At 33.4% G+C, this 18419-nt stretch overlaps 5 protein-coding genes across 9 annotated transcripts in view; 3 read left to right on the top strand and 2 right to left on the bottom strand.

The window, feature by feature from the left end:
- Positions 1 to 1577: 1577 nt before the first annotated feature.
- On the bottom strand, positions 1578 to 9218 carry Trxr1 (Thioredoxin reductase 1). 3 transcript variants are annotated; one of them, XM_011062100.2, is made up of 8 exons: positions 8281 to 9218; positions 4882 to 5105; positions 4371 to 4498; positions 3303 to 3532; positions 2987 to 3201; positions 2723 to 2905; positions 2178 to 2536; positions 1578 to 2087 (listed from the first exon to the last, which is right to left on the bottom strand). In XM_011062100.2, the coding sequence occupies exons 1-8, from the start codon at positions 9092 to 9094 to the stop codon at positions 1958 to 1960; spliced, it is 2283 nt and encodes a 760-aa protein (XP_011060402.1). In that variant the 5' UTR covers positions 9095 to 9218; the 3' UTR covers positions 1578 to 1957. The 3 variants fall into 3 exon arrangements, with proteins under 3 accessions (XP_011060402.1, XP_011060410.1, XP_011060421.2); XM_011062108.2 differs by lacking the exon at positions 8281 to 9218 and adding an exon at positions 6020 to 6236; XM_011062119.2 differs by lacking the exon at positions 8281 to 9218 and adding an exon at positions 5385 to 5544.
- sni (SDR family oxidoreductase sniffer) lies at positions 5516 to 11471 on the top strand. 2 transcript variants are annotated; one of them, XM_087404171.1, is made up of 5 exons: positions 5516 to 5638; positions 7174 to 7225; positions 10269 to 10459; positions 10538 to 10690; positions 11201 to 11471. In XM_087404171.1, the coding sequence occupies exons 1-5, from the start codon at positions 5528 to 5530 to the stop codon at positions 11423 to 11425; spliced, it is 732 nt and encodes a 243-aa protein (XP_087260297.1). In that variant the 5' UTR covers positions 5516 to 5527; the 3' UTR covers positions 11426 to 11471. The 2 variants fall into 2 exon arrangements, with proteins under 2 accessions (XP_087260297.1, XP_087260296.1); XM_087404170.1 differs by lacking the exon at positions 5516 to 5638 and adding an exon at positions 5748 to 5881.
- A 681-nt stretch (positions 11472 to 12152) lies between these two features.
- BCL7-like (chromatin remodeling complex subunit BCL7B-like protein) lies at positions 12153 to 14657 on the bottom strand. Its single transcript, XM_011062078.2, has 4 exons — positions 14397 to 14657; positions 13607 to 13682; positions 13419 to 13524; positions 12153 to 13330 (listed from the first exon to the last, which is right to left on the bottom strand). Exons 1-4 carry the CDS (start codon positions 14486 to 14488, stop codon positions 13212 to 13214), a joined length of 393 nt encoding a protein of 130 aa, XP_011060380.1. The 5' UTR covers positions 14489 to 14657; the 3' UTR covers positions 12153 to 13211.
- Positions 14658 to 14681: 24 nt separating this feature from the next.
- On the top strand, positions 14682 to 16348 carry LOC147910303 (synaptic plasticity regulator PANTS). 2 transcript variants are annotated; one of them, XM_087404174.1, is made up of 4 exons: positions 14682 to 14905; positions 14998 to 15056; positions 15138 to 15302; positions 15977 to 16348. In XM_087404174.1, exons 2-4 carry the CDS (start codon positions 15003 to 15005, stop codon positions 16199 to 16201), a joined length of 444 nt encoding a protein of 147 aa, XP_087260300.1. In that variant the 5' UTR covers positions 14682 to 14905; positions 14998 to 15002; the 3' UTR covers positions 16202 to 16348. The 2 variants fall into 2 exon arrangements, with proteins under 2 accessions (XP_087260300.1, XP_087260299.1); XM_087404173.1 differs by having other exon boundaries at positions 14682 to 14917.
- A 1172-nt stretch (positions 16349 to 17520) lies between these two features.
- LOC105151496 (uncharacterized) overlaps positions 17521 to 18419 on the top strand; it is a 70734-nt gene continuing 69835 nt past the window's right edge. The window contains exon 1 of the mRNA XM_087404149.1: positions 17521 to 17958. Coding sequence (XP_087260275.1) covers positions 17777 to 17958 — 182 coding nt within the window. The 5' untranslated portion in view covers positions 17521 to 17776. The remainder of the gene's footprint in view (positions 17959 to 18419) is intronic.

The raw sequence follows: 18419 nt of genomic DNA, 5'->3' as shown, positions 1-18419 counted from the left end.
AAATTTTTTCTTTTAAAATGAATCATGAATTTTATTCAATTCAAAATTGTGAGTAGAAAATCCATTGTTTCATTTAAAAATGCTATTTTATTCAAAAATATGAATAAGAAAGTTTTCGTTCTAATTCAACTTTAAAAAAAAAATTGTATCGTAAAAATATATCATGAATTCTCCTTCATTCAATTGTTAAGGAAACATAAAAAGAATTACATAAATATGGACAATAAATGTTACATATATAAATTCCTTATTTTTAATTAATAAATTAATTTAATCGCTTTTACGTATATTTTATATTTTATATTTTTTACGTATATTTTATATTAACATGTTCCCTTTATTATATATATAGCGTATATTTTTTGTATAAAAGTTTTAAAATAATAACTATAGAATTTCATATAATTACTACTTTAATTTATTTAAACTTTTACATATATAAAAATATTTATATGGAATCCAATCCATTTTTATGGATTTAAAATACGGATTCGGATGGATTAAAAATTTCCAATCCATTTCAATCCATTTTCGTTTGCTGGATTTGATATAAAGCCACGATTATAATAAATAATGAGCATTCCTATTTAGATGAAATATATGTAATTCTTTTTATAATGTGATAATACTTAATTACAAGAATGTGATCAGTAAGTTTTTTATCATTATCATATTGATTAACATATCATTTATATGAAAATCACTATCATTTAATAATCATGTTAAATTATTCGTTCTCAGAGTTTAATTCTAGTTCTATTAATTTAATATAAATATAAAAAATAAAAAAATTTAGCTTTTTTTCCTAATCTTCAATAATAAAAATCACAAACGTAAATTTCTATGAAATTATGTAAAAACCGTATAAATATTCGCTCTGAATAATTTGTACATATATTTGTCATTTTTTGTTTAACATTTTCAATCTTTTTTTTCATATTAAAATACTTTTTCATATTAAATACTTTATCTTGTTATTATGATATACATCAGAGAGAAACCTGATGAAAGCCGCGTATGTTCTGGCCTTTTTCGTGTATCAAATCTCGTAAGATAATCTCGTAAGATACATCTATTATATACATCTATTTTTGTGGTTCTCTTTCGTGCTATTACAAGGCTATCAAAGTTAATTATTCAACCCATGTAATAGCATGGAAGAGAATCACAAAAACATGAAAATTACTCTACGAGATTTGGTATATAAAAAGGTCGGTATAATCACTCTCATGTCTCTCTGGTTATATACACGTGAACCAGAATCGTTGAATCAGCTTTTTATCCTATAAGAAAATTATCGACTGCACGCACGTCCCCTAATCCAATTAGGTGAAGTCGATAATTTTCTCATAGGGTAAAAAGTTGATTCAACGAGTGATCACTCTGATTCATTCTGTATAAAAATTGTCTTGAACATAAAGAAAAACCGCCGTTTATGTATCTTATATATACATAATTTTGTTTAAATAGGAAATTTATTTTGATTATTACACGATCTATTTTTGTTCATAAAAGGAATTGTTTTAAGAGATACAGCTATCATGTTTAAATCTTCATCTATCATGTATACTTCAACATTTTATTAATAGTGATTTATTATTGCTATATATAAATAAGCATTACAATAATTTTTTGCGTCAATGACGCATATGACGTAAGGCGCATTCCTTAGAAAAATAATATGTATAAAAAGTGATATTATGTGACGCAACGAATTACAATCATCTGTTTCTCTCTTTTTCTGGCTTCTGTATCCTTTCATTATTTATTTTATGAAATACTGCGGTAATTCAGCACTTTTATACGTAAGAACGGAAAAACTGTTTTAGCCGAAAGATATTCAGCTGATCTCTGCCATAGGAATATGGGCCGCGTAGCTCCTAATCGGATAATCGATATAAATCTGTGATATAATCGAGATAAACACACATCGAGATGATGTTACGTGCATATCAATTTAACTGCAACAACTTTGCGGCTTAGGATCCAAGCCTGAACGTTTAGTAATATTTATGCGCGTAAACTCCTCCGCTACAGTTGGATGAATACCGACAGTAGACTTCAGTTTCGGCATTGTTAAGCCACATCTATAAAAATATTATGAAATATAAATTATGGAGTTCTGAAATCAAATTTTTGAAGAAATTATTGATGAATCATTTTTTGATAAAACTTACTTGATAGCAACCGCAAATCCTTGAATCACTTCGCCTGCATTGGGTCCAACAAAGTGCATTCCGAGTACCCTTTCATCACCGTGTCTAAGCGCGATAACCTTTACATAACAACGATCGACGTTCTTTTGGGGTACAAAGAATTCTGTTGGTTTGTAGTACGCATGAAAAATCTCTATCTCCTGTTCTCCGTGGAGCGCGATTGCCGCTTCTTCGCTCAACCCGACGCATCCATATTCCAAAGGAGTGAACACTGTCGTCGCTACATTTGTGTAATCCATTTTCTCAATCGAATTACCATACAATCTTCTGGCTAGCAGTTTACCCGCGTGTATAGCAACGGGCGTTAATTCAGGTTTTTTCTGCAAAAAATATACAAACAATAATCATGTTTTATATTACATTATAATTTTCTATTATATTTGTAATTTAACTCGACTAATATATAATTTAATATGAGAAATATTAAAATGATAAAAAATATCGAGAACTATCTAAACTAATCTATTTTCGAGATAAAATCGTTACAAAATGTTGAAAAAACTTACATGAAGTACGTCACCAACCGCATAAATATTTGGAACATTCGTTTGTTCGTTAACTGCGTCAATCTTGCCAGTTTCTGGAACAAGTTTCAATCCGGCGTTTTCCGGTTTCAATTCTTGAGTGAGCGATCGTCGGCCGATAGCAAATAGAATAGTATCATACACGTCTTGATGAATTTGGCCATCCTAAAAAAATTATATTATATTGCACTATAATGTAGATTTATTTTTTCATATGCACATATAAGTTTCTCAACAAATGCTTACCTTGTCGATCCAGTCGGCTAGAAGACGGCCATCCTCTTGTTTTGAAACTTTCTTAAGCTTTGCCTCATAATTAAACTTCACACCGCGTTGCTGCATCTCTTCGGCAACATGGATTGCCATTTGCCGATCAAATCCACGCAACACTAACGATCGAATTATTATCGTTGTATCGTAACCTAAACCATTAAGAAAGCCAGCACATTCCAGACCAATATCTATATTTCATCATTAAGGAAGAAAATCTTAATCTGCACATTTGCACAATTACAATAGAAAATCTAAAAACAAAATTGCGTAAATTGCCATTGAAGGATACATCCAGCACCGATAATAAGAGTTTTCCCTGGAGCGCGTTCCAAACTGAAGATGTCGTCGCTACTTATACCATATTCTATAGCACCAGGAATATCGGGGTACTTAGGTCTACCACCTACTGCAATTAATATATTTTTAGCTGTAAGAATTTTTTCTTCCCCCTTCTTGGTAATTCCAATTACTGTGTGTGCGTCCTTAAAATATCCAAGAGCATTGAAGTATTCAACTTTCCTATAAGTAAATATTTAATATAAATAAGTAGATACATACAAATAGATCAAATAAAGAATTAAATAATATAGATATGAATAACATGAATTGATACATAAAAATGAATAATATAGCCATTAATTAATACAGGGTGGGCCATCTATTGGTACGTTTTTGAATTTCGTCGTATGGCAACACCGAACGAGCTACAGACCCGAAATTTTGACAGTTTATTAGTCATACCGTCCGCGGCACGAAACAACATGTTTTCTCTTGAAGAGCGTTTTGAAATTTTAAAAACTTATTTTCAAAGTCAGTGCTGTGTCGCCGAAACTGTACGAATTTTGAAAAGAAATATGGGTCGTGATAGAGCACCCACCGAAGGAGCTATACGCAAATTGGTGAGGAAAGTTCGTGAGAAAGGGATGTTAGTGGATGACATTATATTACGACTGTTTTGAGTGAAATTGGCGCCGAGGTAGTCCAAAATGTCATTAATAATTGGGGTGACCGAATGGCATACTGTAAGGCCAGTAGAGGGAGCCACATGAACGAAATCGTTTTTCATTCTTGACGCGGATACTTTTAGCTTCACAACAAAAAAAAAATTAATAAAAAATATCAATGTATGCTCATTTGATCGCATTTTTAAAAACGTACCAATAGATGGCCCACCCTGTATTAGGTGTTGGAATTAATTCGTAGCGTTTTTTAATGAAAGAATGTTATTTATTTCACATGAGCATTAAAAAATACATTAATGAAAGTACTTCCCATCACTTGTAAAACGCTACGAATTAATTCCAACACCTAATATATAAACAGAAAAATTAGAAAATACTAATTATAAACAACTAACTTTGTCCTAAGCTCAACACGAGTGACCCAGTTTACAGACTTAACATGATTTTGTACAGCGGTTCTCAAAGCTTCCCAGTCGATTTTCACAGACTTGGGATCCAACTGCCAACCAAATGTTGCTGCTTCCTAAAAACGAGATGATTCATAGATTAAATATGAATCTTTTACATCATTTTAATCACAATAGCTTTCCATTTTTACTCAATGATACTAATATGAAATTAAAGTTATGTATTTTATATTCAAATAATGATGTCACTATTTTGGTGATAAAGTTATTGTATAAAAACACAGGTTTATAATCTCTCTTTTAACATGTTTTAATAAAATTCAATAAAACAGCAGTCCTAAGTTCATGCAGATTATAGGTAAAAACTCAGTTGACTTTCATTTGTCAGAAAAGAAACTTGCATTCAACGAGTTGAATAAACGAGTTACAACTTTAAATAAAAATTATCTGAGTTTTGATGTAAATTGAAAGCAAATAATAATTAGGAACGTTTGTATACATGAACAGCTTCACCAAGCAATGCAGCTTGATGCATGAGTTTTTTCGGTATACAGCCCACATTGACACAGGTACCACCCAAACCCCAAGTAGTTCCGATAGGAGAAGGAGTCACATAATCCAAAACTGCGACTTTCGCTCCTAATCCGACAGCTTCCTTAGCTGCTGCCAAACCACCGGATCCTCCACCAATGACCAAGAGATCATAATCGTAACCTTGATCCGCTGAAAGATAATTTCAACTGTATATCATCAAGAAAGATTTCTTAACGAGGTAAATTCTAAAAAAAAAAATTACGAAATTAACGTTACAAGAAAATAAAAAAGTTTTTCATAGACAACACGTAGAGGACACGTGAAAATCTGTTATCCTTGGACATAAATCGGAGTAAACAGTCGTGATTAACCTTCGAATTCGTGCGTCACCTGACTCCGCAAGTGGCGCAATTTTTACATAACGAAGCGCAATCGTAATTATTCACAATCATTCCTCTAAACACTCACTGCACATGCAGGCCATCGCGCTTCTGCCGTAGACGAGACCGGCGTCGCATCCGGCAAAGAGCGGCTGCCGACCCGTTAACCTGAGCAACTTGGCGTGCGCGCATTGAGATGACACGAGTCGCGCGAACACCGTCAGTGTCGCCATGATCATCGGCGACATACAATGCAATTCACGATTGTCGGAGCACGTGACGTCAGCCGTCAGTGACGCCCCGTGCTGCGCACCGACGAGAGTGAGGACTCCGATTTCCGAGGCGCGTAACTTAGCCGCACGTATACCCCCCGCATTCTCTTCATCCGCGGTTCACCACGACGCCAGTGGCTTGGTAGTCTTGGTAGTTTGGTATCCGGCAACCGAGCAACCGAGCGCGATGAGATCGATTCTTATAACCGGCTGCAATCGCGGTCTGGGTTTGGGTCTGGTGAGACATTTGATCGACTCGCCGAAACCGCCGAACTACATTTTCGCGACTTGCCGTGACGCGAGCAAGGCGACGGTAAGATCGCGGGATGAAACGGGGTACACGTTCCGTTTTGTTCCATTTTGTTCCGTTTTGTTCCGTTTGTTCGAATCGAAAAAGATTATCACTAATTATCACGCGTTACGCAACTTACTTTATGGGGAAAAAACTTACCGATCGGTGCCATCGCGACTTTTTTTGCTCCTTTCGTAAAAGACAAAATTTTTCCCTATTATTTTATCTTACGCGTCACTGGAATGTCAAAGTGTTTAAAGTCTGTTGTCGTTTGACCCTATTAAACTCGATGCGAACGACGGTTAAGTCACACTGACACCGCGAATCGCTACGTCACCGGTGAACGCGTCCTCGTAACTGTAAGTTTCCGTTACCGCCATCTATTATACGGTTCCTCATCACCTCCACGATTTTCCCCTCTCATCGTCGCGATTTCGCTATGAATCAGCGAATGCAATACTCCGTAATACTCAATATCGTTGCGCAAATCGACTGATGTCCATTTATGTACCAAGGTAGATTAATCTCGGTTTAACGTACTATTTATCCTTTTCTAATTTTTAGTATCAGAAAAAGAGATAAAGTAAATTAACTCAAGATTAAAGTTAATCTTATTGACAGAAACAGACATTAGAGAGATCTCGACACTCTAAAAAGTGAAATCTCATTCTTGAGGACTGAAAATTAAGTCACTCTTTTTCAAGAGTAAAATTAAAATTACTTTTATCACATATAAAGTTATCTTACTTAAAGTGAGATTCCACTCTAAAAAATGTAGAGACTACACTGATAGAAATTAATCTTCTTATAATTCTTATTCTTCTGATTCTACGAATTATGCCCGATTTATATCAATGCAGATTAACTTTAATCTTAATTTACTTCTTGTTTTTTTCTAGTTTTAGGAATTAAAAAAAAATAAAGTTATAAGCTAAAAATCGAGATTAAAGTTAATCAATGAAGTATTTTAAGATCGCAAATGTGAATACACAACTCAAAGTTAAGTTAAATTTAATCAACATTGATAGAAATAAACCCGATGCTCGTTTCTACCAATGTAGTTTAATTTTAATCTCAATTCTAATTCTTCATTTTTTTCTAATTCTAAAAATTAGAAAAAGATGAAGACTTAAGTTTAGTCGAGATTAAAATTAATCTACATTGATAGAAACGAGTACGAATCGGTTTTTCACGCTATCATATTATACGCGTCTGATTAAAATATTGTCGAGATAATCACGCGAACTTCGCCGTCCATGTTTGAATTGCGTTTAAATGAAAAGAGGAAAAAAATGAGCGAAATATCTTTACAGGAATTACGCGCGCTCGCGAACAAATCGTCGGCCGTACAGATCATCGAGATAGGTAAGCCAAAATTCTTGCTATTCTATTATATGTTATCGATTGCAGATTAAACTTAACGGTATAAATTAGGTCATTCGTTAAATTCACGCTGATTAGCACAGAGAAATTTGAATCGTCCGACGGGAAAAATTATCTTGTTTTTAATATTTTTATCGTGGCGAAAAAAATGTTTTGTAAAAAAAGAAATGAGATGACTTGCAATAATTATATCTGATGAAATCTCTCGAAATTTTGAAATTTTGATATTTCAATTGTACGATTAACTTTTGATTTTGTAAAGTGTACATAACGCTAAATGTATCGTTTTATCTTTGTTTATTATTTAATATTAGGAGGAATAGCAAGGATAAAATGATACATAATGCGTTTTACGGAATATAACTTAAGAATGTTGGGTTCTTTTAAATATCAAGGATAATAAAATCATTATAAAGTCAATATTATTTTCGTTGAAATTCCAACTCTTATTAGAATATTTAATGGTGAACATGATTTGTAAATTAACATTCTTAGATCTAATTTTTAAAAGCGTAAATAAGGGTTTAGTCTTATAATAATATTTCGTTTGTGAATCACTGTCATGAAGAACGGATATTACACTGTAATAACATTCTATTCAAATGTAATTGCAACAATTGTATAATTCTAAATTGAATTTTTTAATTTTCTTTTGTTCACCATAAACTTCGATGATTTGAATTAAGTGAAAATTGTTTAGATTTAAATTAAAAATCAAGCTAGATTGCAATTAGAAGAATTCGAATTGTATAATAAAAATTTCGTTTTTTTTCTGAATTTTATTAACTGTTTTAGTAACTGTTCTTCAAACCACGTTTGATCAAAATAACTAAAAAATACACATAAATTAAAAAATGTACAACTGGTTATACCAGTTATAACGCGATGATGAAATACCGTATACGACAATGACATAAAACAATGACATAAACAAAATTTCAACAGATTAATTTTAGGATAGGAACACGTTATGGTAATCGAATATTCATACAGAAGCATGTCTAAATTCCCGATAAAGAAAAATGCTAAGATCTTACTTGTATGTGACGTGAGAAGAATATTTTCCTGCTTTTCTTGATTATCCATTTTATTATCGACGTTGCTGTCTATCTCCACTTTGCTTTCCGCTTCGTTTTTTATTTCATTCTCGACATTGTCTTCCGTTTTGCTCCCCACTTTATTTTCTACCTGGTTCTCCATTTGATTCTTCATCTCAACATGATCCTTCGTTTTGGTCTCCAGTTTATTCTCTGTCTTGTCCATCTGATTCTCTACTTTATTTTCTATTTTATTCTCGATATCATCGTCCGTTTTATTTCCCGTTTTATTCTCTACTTCGTCTATTTGGTCTTCTACCTTGTTCTCCACTTTGTTCTTGACATCCTCCTCCGTGTTGGTCTCCAGTTTATTCTCTGTCTTGTCTATCCGGTTCTCCACTTTGTTTTCCATTTTATTCTCAACATCACCTTCCGTTGTGTTCCTCTCTTTATTCTCTACTTCGTCTGTCTGACTCTCTATTTTAACATCATCCTCTGTTTTGACCTCCAGTTTATTCTCTATCTTGCCTCTCTGGTTCTTCACTTTGTTCTCCACTTCGTTCTCAATATCACCCTGCATTTTGCTCCTCACTTTATCCTTCGTCTTGTCTACCTGATTTTCCACCGTATTCTCCACATCGCTCTCCATTTTATCCTTAGCTTTGTTCTCTTCTTTGTTATCCAGCTGCTTCTTCGTTCTATTTCGCGCTTTATACTCCTCGACTTCTCGATCGCTCGAATCAGAATCAACAATTTGCGATTTTTCGCAACATATCAACCATGCTTTCGCCTTATTCAGTTTACGCGCTTTCATATTCGCGACCGTGCACTAATAGATGTGAAATAAAGAAAAATAAAATTCGAATACAATCGAAACGTCTACAGCGAAACACGTTGCAAACATTCCTATCGTAGAAAAAAAGACGCCATTTTGCTGAGCTTGATCGATACTAATCAATGTGCTATCTGATACCATCTAGCTTTAAAATTTTCTACTTAAGAAACGTTAAAGATTAATTCTTTCTGGCACACGATAAGGAGATCAATTTTTTTTATTCTTTATCGAGGAGTGACATGTGACTTGTATTTGTTAAAATGTGATAATGAGAGTCACCGCATTACTGGGAAAATTATATATGACATACAGAAATATCTCTACGTCACATCTCATATAATGTAATAATTTCATCGATCAATATGAAACACTCAACGAGATAACAACATATATCACATGTTCTTCGTATTTCTTAAATAATTTAAATAAGAGCAGTGTATTGCGAAATTGAACGATTCTTTAAATTCTTTTAATTCACACGCTTCATTTGCCGTGGCCTTTTGTTTTATAATTAGCATTCCGCCAAAGTGAATGATTCTTGCAACATGACTAGCACTTTAACAGTCTAGAAATCTTTAAAAATAGATAAACTTGTTTTCGTCATTTATTCCTTTGTCTTTATAATTATTAGAGTGAAATAAGGATAATTAAATGGCTAAAACTTTTATATACATATATATTTTTTTAGAAATATAGTTTTAACACGTATTCATTAGAACGAGCAAATATATACTAATTTAAATACAATACGATGAATTTTTTCAAAAGTCTTTCTTTTTTCCAAAAGGATTATAAATTTTAATCAATGTGATATCAAACTTGTACTACTATCTATTTCATTATTTTATTGAAAATAAATTATGAATTTTAATCTTATCACGTACAATTGAAGCCAAATTTCTTTAATTTTATTACAGTCTAGTGAAAATATAAAAGACTAATAAAAATAAAAAAGTATTGTATCACGCCATTGTTTAGTAAGCCTTCATTGACATATGCTATACACACATACTTTGACAAAACTTGTGTATAAGAGAATCAAATTTATCAAACATTTATCGCGCAAAACTGAACTTTCTTTTCACAAATACGTAATTTAGCGAGTTCTAGCATCGATCGTTCGCGAATAAGACTTTACATTACCTTTTTACAGATTTAATGGATACGGATAGCTACAAGAGAATCGTAGACACGGTGAATGAAAAGGTAAATGGCGTTGGTCTTAACGTTCTCTTTAACAACGCTGCTATTGGCAGTAAATTTACACGTCTTGGCCTCGTAAAGAAACAGCAGATTACCGACTCTTTTCTCATAAATACCGTGGCACCGATTATGCTAACAAAGGTACATCTACAGTCCTTTTACATTCATGAATGTTACATTGCGAATAACGTTGATTCATAACGGAATAATCGATTCAAGGCTTTCCTGCCGCTACTTAAAACAGCTGCGAAAAATTCCGAGGATAAAACGGGATTAAGTGTAAGAAGAGCAGCAGTTATTAACATGACATCTATCCTAGGCAGTATTGCCGAAAATGGCGATGGTGGTTTTTATCCTTACAGATGCAGCAAGGTAAAATTTTAACCTTCTGGAACTGATGATCTGTTGGACCCACTTAATTATAAATCTCTTTGTCAAAAATGTTAAGTCAATTTTCTTTATGTCACATCTACATTCGGTGAACATTATTCTTATTAAAATACATTTATATATTTTAATTTCATTCTCTTTTATACGTATTAATGCACTGTGGTATTATGTCATTTTAATTCCTTGAAATTAGTGTCACTTTAATTCCCTGAAATTAGTGTCTTTTAATTAATATAAATTAAATGAATCTTTCACAGACATTTTCGTATCAGTTCTGTAGAATTAAAATTTAAATATTGTATATTCTTATTGAAATGTAAAATTGAGTTTTGATAAAATTTGTACAGTACCTATATTACTGTATGTATAATTTATAAATTTTTAAGTTTTAAAATTAGAAACATTACACTTTGGAATTAATACGTATATCTTGTATCGTTAAACACTTAAGATAATTTTGCGAAATTTTATTTAATCTCACTTACAAAATAGGCGGCGCTTAACGCGGCAACAAAATCAATGAGCGTCGATTTAAAAGCAGATGGGATTTTGGTGGCGTGTTTACATCCAGGATGGGTGCGAACCGATCTGGGTGGCAGCAACGCTCCAATGGACGTCGACAACAGCGTCAGTTACATTCTGAATACCTTAAACTCGTTAACAGAAAAACAAACCGGTTGTTTCGTGCAGTATGATGGTAAAATATTATCCTGGTAATAGTAATCAAGTAAAATATTTAATAAATGAATTTTTTTATACATAATGTTTTATATGGATTTTTAAATATTTTAAATTAATATTAAATATACATCACTTTTGTAAAAAAAAATCATAAATATACATATATATTTTAATTAGAAAAAAATTCTAAAACAAAGAATATTCTTTATACTTTCGATAACTCGTTCCCTCAAATTTTGACTTAACGTTTCGTTAAACACAATTCAAGTGGAAATATTCTTACAAATTAAATATTTCCACAAATCACACGCACTTTTTTACATTTTGGAATACTCGCTATAACAATTAGTAAGAATATCTTTAAATATAAAGATATTCTTACTAACATTTATATCTTTATACAAACATACTACAAATGTTTTATAATATTTTCAAGAGATGTATAATATACTGATTAAGAGATCAACTATTTTATTCGTATGAGTTCAAGCTTATTTTGTACATGTCACGGTGCTATAACGCAGAGGAATGCAAGTTCTCCTATAGTATTAATGAAAAAAAAATGATATTCGAGATATATACAATGATTTTTAAGGACTATCAGAAATATGAACTGTATATAAAAGTATGTTTTTTAGCACTTGACTTTTTTGTTTTTGCAAAACTAATTATAATGCTATTCCAATAGTTTGCACGGATAATTCTTAATGTAGCAATAATTATAGCAAGAATATAGTTTCAAAAAAAAAATAATACTGCAGTATGTGTTACTAATCGCCGCGAATGTACAATCCGCTTTTATTATCAAGCATTTTTCAATGTTTGAAGTCACTTTTACAATCTCATACTCTAGAATCTTTAAGTTCTTAAGAGTGGAACATGTACATATATATTATTTTATTATTTTCGACGTGTTACAATCACCTCATTCTCTTTCACTGAAAAAATTTTCAATTTTTTAATCAACTTCTTATAAACTGAGATATGAAATGAAAATCGAGATTGAACTCAGAACCTATTGACGAATTAATGGCTTCTACTTGCAAGGAGAAACTACACTCTGCTCTTCATCGATTTTGATCAAACTTGCAGCGATGTTAGAGGAACCTATCAAATGAACATCTGTAAAGCCATTCCCGCTAATGGGCCTTAGCCGCGTAATGAGCATTTAAAAATATACCAAAAATCTGGAAACAGTCTAATATCTCGGAAAGTATGTATCACTTTTAGCGATTATATATATAGAAACAAGAATTTAATAAACCGATTGGGATGATATGTAATTCAAGAATGGTTAATTTGTCATTCAACAGATCTCAAGTTCAATTCCAATTGCATTCCATGCATTGTAATTGATTCAAGAATTAAATATTTAATAAAAACAATATACATACATAAACGGATTGAGCACTCGCCTGATGTTATTCTATTCAATAACAATTAACTGATCGTTGTTTCTAGTTTCTAAATTCAATGGGGAAGTTGTAATAAATTCATATGTGAAAAAATAAATTCCATTATACATAATTCAAAACGTTTCATAGGATCGATACTATTTGCACTTATATAAGTATATATGTATGTATACATATATATATATATATATAATATATATATATATATATATATATATATATATATATAATTTATATCTCACTAAATTCGAATGAAACAGAAAAGAGAAATTTCTCTTGTGATCCATTCATATTAAAAAGTATGTCTTAATAAAAAATTAACAAGTGCAAGTTCACGAAAGAGATAGATTCCTAAATGTCAATCCCTATACGACGTATTGGCGGTGATGTTGATTGTAGCTCAAACATTAGTCAGTCTTTAATCTCTTAGGTGCAGGTTCGCTGTTTTGTGAATTCGAATCTTCTGAAAAACCCAAATGTGCAGAGAAATCTGTCAGTCCTTGAGAATCACTAACAGTAGAGAAACCTAGTGTGTAAAAAAATCCATATTTTATGTTAATCAATAACAATAATTTTCACAAATAATTTTCACAAATTACCAAAATCAAACTCACACGTATTGGAATCTTCTGTAAGACCGAAATTGGAATTTGATGATTCTATTCCTCCTTTTCTTGGTAAACCGTTTTCCTTGTCGGATACTGTCTTTCCCTTTTTCTTCTATAAAATAAAACAATTTATTCTTAACTATTTGTTTCGGTTAATTTTAATCAGCATGTATCATATTTTTTGCGTGAAATACCTGATCGAGTGTCGAGATTGGAACCCATTTATATATTTTCATAGTTGTTTCTCCTATTGTAACCCACTTCTTTTCCCTGCAATCATATATGTGTATTCAGAATTTTATCCATTTATTTTTATATAAATAATGAATTTAATAGAATATAGGAACAAAAACATGTATTATTTAATAAAGAATAAAAGAAAGATCCTTCAGTTTTCATAGCTAAACTATGGCCGGTATTCATAGTCGGTTCTTATTTTAAGAGTAATGTCTTAAGTCCTTAATGCCGTCCTCCCTCTCTCTCTCTCTCTCTCTCTCTCTGATTAATTCATAACATCTTAAGACTATACTTAAGATGGTCTTAAATATAAGATCCAACTATGAATAGCGGCCTATGTATTACTAATTGTAAGTATACGTTTGTCCTTACTGCTATGACAAATTCTATCACTCTATCCAAAGCTCAGCTATGAAATCTTCAATTGAATTGATAATATTCTTATCTGAACATTCGTTTTTAGTAGATTAAAAGCTTTTGTCAAACAGAATTTCATATAATTTTTAATATTTTGATACTCGAAACGGGTATTTCAACTTCGAACATTAGCAACTGCCTCGCAGTCTTTCAATACGTACATCAGACATCACGCCCTTCTGATAATTAAACAAAACACAAGCACTTGTTTCGTACGATCCGTGAGTATCTTCCATAAAACAAGAAAAACGATAAATGACAAACGTAAGATCTTGCAATTTCCTTTATCCGCCTTTTTCTCTCCTTCTGAACACAACACAGGAAACTTACCAATGACGAACTTTATCAACTACTTGCATTACACGTTTAATGTCATCCTTGGCACGACTACGAGTCTCCGCCCGCACTGACCGCGACATCATGTTATTGTTCACGCGCGATTAAATCACCGATAATCAATTATTGTACCAGTTACACGATAACACCAAAGATACCGGGACATCCGTGGGGCGAAAGCAGTGAGAGGTTAGGAAAGATGACAGAAACCCAAGAAGTCCAAGAACCTCTAATAACATCCGCGATATTCTACTTTTTATCGCGACCAACAGTAGTTCAATCAGTTCAACCAACTTCAACGTCTTCGACTCAAATACACTTGTATTTTTCGATTTCCACAATTGTCACTCTGCTCGCACATTTAGGGAATTATTCTATGTATTCATGCCGAGCGAGCAGTTGTCGTTCCGAATGCGTGTCTAACGTGCATCATGCGTGTCTAACGTAATCTAATTTATATCTAACCTAAATATCGCTTTTAGTTGCGGTATTTATCAGTTAAGGTATATTGTGCTGTATGTTAAACATGTGTCCGGCGAGTAAATAGACAAATCTATTTTTTATGTGTGATCTAAAAGATATTGTTATATTTTAGCGAATATGAGCGAAGCAAAAAAAGAAGAGGAAACGCCACTCCGCTATGATGAGTGGATGGTATGCGATTACACCTTTATTCATATCATTTTCCATTGGATTTCAATTTGTATTCAATTTATATTTGCATATTTCCTTTAGATTAGACCGTGTATGGTGTATAAAGATGAGTATGATGATTGTAGCAGTATAAAGGCTCGTTTCCATCAATACTTTATATTCGGCGAAACAGTCGACTGCAACCAGTGGAAGACTGATTATCACAATTGCTATCAATGGAAAAAAAACAAATCGGAAGAGGCATATGTATGCAGGTTGCCATAAACGTTTTGACGATAACACGTCTGAATTTTTGGTGGACACTAAGAAAAAAACTTTGATATTTGTAACTATAAATACTTTAATATAATACTTTAATAATTATATATTATTATAATTATGATTATTACTTCTATAATGTTAATAATAATTTTTTATACTACAAAAAACATATATATAGTGAAAACTGAAAATTACTATAATTATACTTATTATTGTAATAATGGTTGCAGTTATTATAATTTATATTTAATAATCTTTTTGCTAAAAAATGATTTTTCCAAAAAATTACTATAAATTATAGTGATTGCAATATTTTTCATGATAATAAGTAATTTTAATCATATAGCATTTTCGACTGTAGTAAGTTTTGAACTGATTCGATTTGGATTAGTGCTGCAAGCTGTACTATTGATAGAATATATAATGTCAATCAATAACAAAGCATTAATCCAACCCAGGTCAATTAAAAACCTGCTACAGAAAACGCTAATAATTATTTTTCCAGTCAACTATATATATTTGTTGATAGAATTATACATGTTATTATTATTAACATTATAGCAGTTATAATCATAATTATAATAACATGTAATTACAATTACAAATATCAAAAATTTTTCTCAGTGAAGTAAAACAATACTGAAACAAAATCTTCGCAGGATGCGCTGATCAAGAGCGAGAAACAACGCCGATATAACCGATTGCATGCGCATTATCAGAACGACGTCTGGGAAAAGAGGACGAAACCCCCAGAGAACTGGAACACTCCTCTGCCCGAATGGATGCAAAAGGAGTTTGAGAACTCGTATCTGCATATACGAAGCAAAGAGATAAAGCAGGGTGCAGAGGTATCTCCTCTCGATACAAAATGTACTATATTGTAACAGCAGATTTCTTATGTTATCTTATGTTATCTTAAGATTAAACGTAGCTTGTACATACATGTATTTATTATTCAAAGTCACATGTGTACAATAATACATATGTAAAGTTTTGCAGTCTGCGAATAAATATACGATCATGGCATAGGATTATATACCTTACGTTTGCTGCAAACTATGCGTGATTCCTGATTTGTATTCCTTGATTTCATTGTGCTTCTCCATAGCCGAAGATGGATTCACTCAATTATAAATCTCTTTATCAAAAATGTCAATTCAATTTCCTTTGTGTTACATCTATAAAATTATTTTTATTATACTTAGAATTCATTCTTTTTTTATATGAGTTATGCTATTTCAGTTTCTTGAAATTACTGTCTTTAATCTAGGAACAGCCATACTTATTATTGTAAGTAAATATTTATTTAATGCTATTCAAAGAAATATGTATGAAGATTTAGTAAATATTTTTTCAGTGAATTTTATCATAGACAATCGAAAATAATTGGAAGATTATTGGATTGAATATCATACTCAAATTTTTTATTCGTTCCATTTTTTCAATTCAATAATATCATTCCCCACAAGGGAACGATAAAATTCACAGACATATTTCGATATAGATAATTCTTTCAGCTTTTCCGTTCATTCCCCGCGAAAGAGAAGAGCAACGTTTTTTGAACGCAACGAGGCGCGAGCTGCGCATGCGCGAAACTTGTTTTCACCTTGAACCGAACCACCAGCCCCAAGCAACGGCGCAGAATCTCTGAGCGGAACGACGCGGGATCATTGCGTCGGTAAGGTCGTGGATGTCGGACATGCGTGGTTGTCCGAGGACACGTCGCCTGGCGATCTTCCTAATCTCCTAACATCGTCTACATCGCCGAGGAGTCGATTCGTGCGCTGAATGAAAGAAGAAAAATCGCTGGATCGCGAGACGCGAGCGTCCAATATTTCGAACGTCGCGGTGCGCGACCCTTCCACTCTTGCTTCTACTCATGCTCTCTTTCTCTCTCTCTCTCTCTTTCCCTCTCCGTCCTTCCTCGTAATTACGCCGCTCTTTCCGTTCCACATACGTGCGCATACATAGATGCGTACGTGTATACACGTACGCCGTACGCGTCGGAGTCCCAACCGAATCATGTTCCGCGTTTGTACCTAAGTAGTGGTTGGCGAGTGTGTGCGACACGAGGACGTTCCGCTGAATGAATGACATAACTTATATATAGATATATAAATATTGCGTAGATCGGATCGCGTGGTTGGCGTGTCTTAACTCGGAGTAAGTCGGAGTCGGTGCGATCGGTGTCGAGGAGTATAATCGAACCCGCATTATTCCGTACGTTACGAGTTCGGCGCGTCGCGTCGAACGTGAAGCGTAGCGCGCGTGCGGCGGCGCGCACTACAAGCGGAGCGGAACGAGACACGTTATAGCGGGCCGGGGCGCATCGAGAGCTGGAAGCAAAGCGGAGCGGTGCCGGAGCAAAGCGTGCGTTGCCGTGGCGTGGCGTGGCGTAGCGTCGCGCGTCGCTTCTTCGCGGCACGTGCGTGTTTATACGAGCGTCTAACGAAGCGACAATGGCCGCGGACTGCGTGGCGGACGGCGATTACCTCGGCGAGTATTCGCGATTCTTTGCCGAATTCGTCGCCAGGGTGAACCCGGACGATCAGCTGCCGGTGAAGGTGAGCGTTTACGACGTCAACGAGAACGAGCTCGTCGGTGAGATCATCAGCGTGACTCTACAGTACCTCAATCGAATGTAAGCAAACTTGCCTTTTGTTGTTTGGATTGATCATCATGTAGAAGTGGTGTGATGCCCTGTCATGCATTTTTTTTTGCGTGCGTGTTTGTATGTACAAATTGTAGACGTACGTTTGTATTTGATATTCCGTACCGACATGCCGAAAGCTCGCATTGGCTCCGCGCCTGCGTTCGTCCGCGTGAAGCGCGAGATACGTCGCTTTCTAATCTCTTGTATTTGTAGAGACAATTTTATGTTTGGACAAAATACTCGGGATATCTAGAAAAAATAGAGAGACACATATTTGGTTGCCTCTGAATCATTTCTATAAACGTTAGATCTGATTAGGCTTGATTGATGATTCATCATTTCTGTTCATAAGACGATAAACACCAACTAATGTAACATCCATGTAATAATTTCACACTCAACAATATATAGATATTATAATATGTTTTATGTAACAATTCAACGTTGTT

Source organism: Acromyrmex echinatior, chromosome 3 (assembly GCF_024713525.1).
Source record: "Acromyrmex echinatior isolate Ae372 chromosome 3, ASM2471352v2, whole genome shotgun sequence".
Classification (NCBI taxonomy): Eukaryota; Metazoa; Arthropoda; class Insecta; order Hymenoptera; family Formicidae; genus Acromyrmex; species Acromyrmex echinatior.
The sequence above is the reverse complement of the archived record's forward strand: the minus strand, read 5'-3'. Positions and strand labels throughout refer to the sequence as shown.

Coding starts and splice junctions, on each gene's coding strand:
- sni (XM_087404170.1), top strand. CDS start 5,756: ATGAGATCGATTCTTATAACCGGCTGCAATCGCGGTCTGGGTTTGGGT. Junction 7,226..10,268: donor CGTACAGATCATCGAGATAG/GTAAGCCAAAAT, acceptor ACCTTTTTACAG/ATTTAATGGATACGGATAGC. Junction 10,691..11,200: donor ATCCTTACAGATGCAGCAAG/GTAAAATTTTAA, acceptor CTTACAAAATAG/GCGGCGCTTAACGCGGCAAC.
- BCL7-like (XM_011062078.2), bottom strand. CDS start 14,488: ATGATGTCGCGGTCAGTGCGGGCGGAGACTCGTAGTCGTGCCAAGGAT. Junction 13,683..14,396: donor GTTGATAAAGTTCGTCATTG/GTAAGTTTCCTG, acceptor ATATGATTGCAG/GGAAAAGAAGTGGGTTACAA. Junction 13,331..13,418: donor TACAGAAGATTCCAATACGT/GTGAGTTTGATT, acceptor TTTACACACTAG/GTTTCTCTACTGTTAGTGAT.
- Trxr1 (XM_011062100.2), bottom strand. CDS start 9,094: ATGAAAGCGCGTAAACTGAATAAGGCGAAAGCATGGTTGATATGTTGC. Junction 5,106..8,280: donor TCTTCTCACGTCACATACAA/GTAAGATCTTAG, acceptor ATTATCTTTCAG/CGGATCAAGGTTACGATTAT. Junction 3,202..3,302: donor TCTTATTATCGGTGCTGGAT/GTATCCTTCAAT, acceptor GATGAAATATAG/ATATTGGTCTGGAATGTGCT.
- LOC147910303 (XM_087404174.1), top strand. CDS start 15,003: ATGAGCGAAGCAAAAAAAGAAGAGGAAACGCCACTCCGCTATGATGAG. Junction 15,057..15,137: donor TCCGCTATGATGAGTGGATG/GTATGCGATTAC, acceptor TATTTCCTTTAG/ATTAGACCGTGTATGGTGTA. Junction 15,303..15,976: donor ACAAATCGGAAGAGGCATAT/GTATGCAGGTTG, acceptor AAATCTTCGCAG/GATGCGCTGATCAAGAGCGA.